Source organism: Sinocyclocheilus anshuiensis, unplaced genomic scaffold (genome assembly GCF_001515605.1).
Source record: "Sinocyclocheilus anshuiensis isolate Anshui unplaced genomic scaffold, SAMN03320099.WGS_v1.1 scaffold44, whole genome shotgun sequence".
NCBI classification, from domain to species: Eukaryota; Metazoa; Chordata; class Actinopteri; order Cypriniformes; family Cyprinidae; genus Sinocyclocheilus; species Sinocyclocheilus anshuiensis.
The window spans coordinates 262,684-267,579 of record NW_015555746.1 but is presented as its reverse complement, the minus strand read 5'-3'; the positions used below and the strand labels follow the sequence as shown (position 1 = coordinate 267,579).

At 39.7% G+C, this 4,896-nt stretch overlaps 1 protein-coding gene across 5 annotated transcripts in view; it reads left to right on the top strand.

The window, feature by feature from the left end:
* Positions 1–4,896, top strand: part of LOC107673612 (E3 ubiquitin-protein ligase RAD18-like) — a 71,741-nt gene that overhangs the window by 7,379 nt on the left and 59,466 nt on the right. Inside the window, exon 1 of one of the 5 annotated variants that reach the window (XM_016467269.1) lies at positions 4,188–4,264. The exons of the other annotated variants lie outside the window; for them this stretch is intronic. Within the exon in view, the coding sequence (XP_016322755.1) occupies positions 4,230–4,264 (35 nt within the window). The 5' untranslated portion in view covers positions 4,188–4,229. Of the gene's footprint in view, positions 1–4,187; positions 4,265–4,896 lie in introns of those variants that run through there. 5 annotated transcript variants of the gene reach the window in all.

Sequence of the window (4,896 nt, the reverse complement as noted above, 5' to 3'; positions counted from 1 at the left end):
GGATCTTTATCATTATAGGGTGGTTGTGTACACACACTGCCAACACACATTTCAGTTCAAACAACTTGTGGCAAAGAAAAACTACTCAGAAAAGCTAAAAAAAACCCAGCTTTCAAGCAATGACCCTACATCAGTGTGGAATGGCCTGAAAGCCATCACCAGCTACAAGACCCCATCCCCCAGCACTGAGGCCAGTCAACAACTAGCTGAAGACCTGAACGAGTTTTACTGCAGGTTTGAAAAACAAAAGCCTGGTCTGACACCCCACATATGTACGCAAAGTCTTCAGGAAACAGAAGATAAGGAAAGCCAAAGGCCCAAACGGTGTCTCTCCAGCCTGCCTCAAAGCCTGCGCTGTCCAGCTGTCATCCGTCTTCACATTGATCTTAAACAGATCACTGGAGCCGTGTGAAGTACCTTCCTGCTTCAAACGCTCCACCATCATCCCTGTACCCAAGAAACCAAAAATCACAGGATTAAATGACTACAGACCTGTTGCTTTAACATCTATGGTCATGAAGTCATTTGAGAGGCTCGTGTTGGCATACTTGAAGGACATCGCTGGACCCTTACTGGACCCCCTGCAGTTTGCTTACCAAACAAACAGGTCTGTGGATGACGCAGTCAACATGGGACTGCACTACATCCTCCAGCATCTGGACAAACCAGGGACTTATGCAAGGATCCTGTTTGTGGACTTCAGCTCCGCTTTCAACACCATCATCCCGGATATCCTTCTGAATAAACTAACACAGCTCTCTGTACCCACCTCCATGGATGTGTGCTGAGCCCCCTCCTCTTGTCCTCTCCCCACTGCTCTTCTCCCTCTACACAAATGGCTGCACCTCTACCTCTACTGACCCCTCTGTCAAACTCCAAGTTTGCAGATGACACTACAGTCATCGGTCTCATCCAGGACGGAGATGAGTCTGCTTACAGACAAGAGCTTGAGCAGCTGGCTGGCTGGTGCAGTCACAACAACCTGGAGCTGAACACGCTCAAAACTGTGGAGATGATAGTGGACTTCAGAAGAAACCCCTCAGCACTCCCCCCACTCACCATAATGAGGGGCGTTCGCACCGCGTAGTTCTAGGAACTTAGTTCTAGGAACTAGCCAGCAGGGTAGTTCCTAGAGAACCAATTTCTCCCTTGGGCCGTTTTCCTGGTTGCATTCGCACCGGCAGCAGGAACTCTGAAGCGGCTGACAGCGTTGTCGTTTTATAATGGAGATGGAGATGTAAACGCACGATTTACGCGATTGCAAGAGCAAAAAGTTGGGCTAAGAGACTAATTTTTTTTATGACAACTTGCAGTGTTACATGTCATCGAAGCTAAGAAAAGAACACAAACACTGCAGACAACAGGTAAATGCCGTTATCGCTGTTTTCCATGTTCGTGGAGTAAATATGCTCACAATTTGAGTTGAATTACTGAAATAAATGAACTTTTCCACGACATTCTAATTTATTGAGATGCACCTGTAGTTTTACATGGCTTTTTAAAAATGCCAGGTAAGCCAGTGTTTTGTATGCGCTTGGCCAATCAGTGTATACTTGTGTCACTAATAGTTCCTATAGAACTGTTTTAGACCCTGCTCTGAAGTAGGAGCTAATTTAGTTCCTCCAAACAGATTTCCTAGAACTAAAACCATTCCTATTTCCTGCGGTACGAGCATGCCAAAAAGTGGGTAATTCCACAATTAGTTCAGGTACTATGAAAAGGTTCCCGCTGTGTGAAAGGCCCTATTAACAGCACTGTGACTGCAGTGGAGTCATTCAGGTTCCTGGGCACTACCATCTCAGGACCTGAAGTCGGACATTCACATCGTGAAAAAGGCTCAGCAGAGGTTGTACTTCCTTCGCCAGCTGAAAAAGTTCAACCTGCCACGGGCGTTTTCTCAGCTGTTATTGAGTCGGTTCTGTGCACGTCTATAACTGTCTGGTTTGGGTCAGCCAGCAAATCAGATATAAGAAGACTCCGATATAAGTCTTACTTATTTAAATGTTTCAGTTCTCATGTTAGATATGTATGTATGTATGTATGCATGTATGTACCAAGAGCTCCTTAAAAAAAACCACAACAAATTCCTTGTGTGTTTGCATATGAATTAATTAATTATATGAATGTACCTCTGAAGGTTCTGACTGTCTTCAGAAACGATTCGATGGCATTTTGTTTTCATTTTTGCTCCATGTAATACCTAAACGAAGTGTTCTTAATAGCAATGCTGCTTTGTCCACGGAGGTTACGGGGAAACAGCTCTAATTCAGCTTTTCCATAAGCGCCACCTGCTGTCAGCTAGTGGATTTACAGAGACTTATATTTACATTCAGTCTGTGTGCAGCAGTTTCTGTCCGGCCAAAAACGGACAGAATTTGTATGCCCTGCTGTAAATTTTGACCGGTTGATGAAAAACAAACTTATGTGGATTCTATACATTTAAACAATTCATGTAAGTTATCTATAATTATTTATGGAGCAGATAAAATACATATAATAATTTATAAATCAATTATCATTTTGACTTAACACTTTTCTTTATTTAAAGGCTGAAATGTGAGGTTTACCATTTATGAAACTTTTTCAAAGCTTTATTTGAACATTTACATTAGATATTTGAACATTCTATTAAGCTGTTGTCAGTCAAGTTGTCATTTAAAATCCGAACATCATTGGTAATGTTATTGTTTTATTGATTATGCAAACAAAAAGTCACTTCATTTGTTGTTTGTTGATTTTTAAATATAAAACTTGGCGAAGTGATTTATGTGTCGGTACTTTTTGAACATCTCCAGCACATTTTAACAATACTGTACTAATACTGATAACCATGATAATTTTGGTCACTATAATCGTGATAAGAAATTTTCATACCGTTACATCCCTAGCGCACACTTGGCGAATAAAGCTAATTCTGATTCTGAACTTGTAAAAGTGCATGTCGCATCCGATGACCCCTTTAAATTAATCAACAAGGAATAAAAAAAAATAAAAACAATTGTTTTACCTACTATCTTACGACTTTTCCCCACATGTGTACCTAACATCGAATGTAAAAGTGCAAGGTAGTGAACAGCAAGAGCGCACAGTAGATTTTATTTGCGATATTGTTTTTTAATTCAGTCTCTCTAGGTGCCATTAATCTCCTCTGTGTTATGTGCCTGTGAGTGTGCCTAATATAGTTGGTTGGTGGAGTTTCAGATGGCCATCGGGATGAAGAGAGAGGTGCCTTATGGGACAGTGTTTTAATTTCCTGTTTTCCTCCAGTGATGATGTCAAAGGCATGCGTCATCTTTTAGGACAGGACATTGGGGACAGTTATTAAGGCCTTTGATATAGATATAGCATTGCTTTTATTTTTATTTTTATTTCTTTGGCTAGTGTATCTTGGATAGAATTTTTATTTGGGATTTATGACATTCATATATAGTATGTATTTTTTAAGAATAAATGGAATAATCATAGTTCAGGTGAGCTGAGTGCTTATTAGCAAAGGATTTTTTTTTTTAAGTTATATTTATGGGTGTTTTCTGCCTTTATTGGGACAGGACAGTAGAGAGCTGATAGGAAAGCATCGCGGACGCCGACAAGATGGCAGATTTTAAATCTCATACTGTCCTGCGCCAGCTGGCGAACTGTCACTGAGTGGAATGGGAATGCTAATGAATAGCTTTCTCCCGATAGTATAGAGATGCTTGGTCTCAATGAGTGCAATTAGCCTTGTTTTTCCAGGTCTGATTATCGACTCCTCTGAGCTACTGCTGTTGCAAGCTCACTGTCCTTCTCTTGCTGTTGGAAGATCAAAGAGCTTCCATAGAGATCCAAGTTTTCTGAAATTTCAATTCCATACAAACTGGGAAAGCCTGTTTTTTTCTGCCTTTATAGGCTTTTTTTGCAGCTATAGCCTGCTTGAAAGCTACAGAAATTCAGTTTGTTTTAAAACTCTTATCGTATATTAGGGCTGGGCGATTTTTCTGATTTGATCGATTAATTAGAATTTAATGTTTTGCCGCGATTTTATTTTTTAGAAATCGAGGAATCGCGATGTTGAATAGAAATATTACCAAATGTTACAATTAGACACTTTGACAATATGCCAATCATAACAGTAAAGAGAAAAGAACGATCCAACCGCATGTCGGCGCACGTGATTAACCGCTCACGTGTGACGCGCTCATATCCTGAGGCGCCGTTCACACAATGCGCTTTTGTGTTGACAAAGATGCAACATGGACAGTGGAATAGAAAAAACCTGCAAGAAGATGTGAGTGAACTTTTAATTTGAGCGCTGCGTTTTTATAATGCCATTTCATGCGCGAGATGCTGCAAGAGATGCTAGTGCAAGAGTCAAACGCGTCCATGTTTACATAGAAAAAACTATGGAAGCTGCTGTTCGTTGTTTTCACAGAACATTTATTGTTAATAGTCTACTGGTGTTATACCTTCAGAAGTCAGAAAGAGCATTATTACAAAGTATGTTTACACAGACAAGGAATTTGACTTAGTGACAGGAGCTTCCAGTGCAGAAGAAAGTATGGACATAGTGCAAACTAGTGCAGCAGACAGGAATTACACTGTAGAGAGGGAGTATAATGCTAATATAAGAAAAACAGAAAATTAAATAATGCACTATATACAGAAGTAGAAATATAGATAAATGTAACTGTTTAAATGAATGTACATATATATTTACAAGTGCACAGTTTAGAAATGTACAATTTTCGGATTCTATGTATAAAAGCAGTCATTTTGAATTTGAATTACATTGACTGTTGTTGAGAATTTTTTGAAGCATTTTTATTGTAGCCTATTATTTCTGAACATATAACATGTAGGCTATAAGACAAGTTTGTACAGCATGTAGTTGTAGTTCATGCATCTTTTCTGCAAAGATAT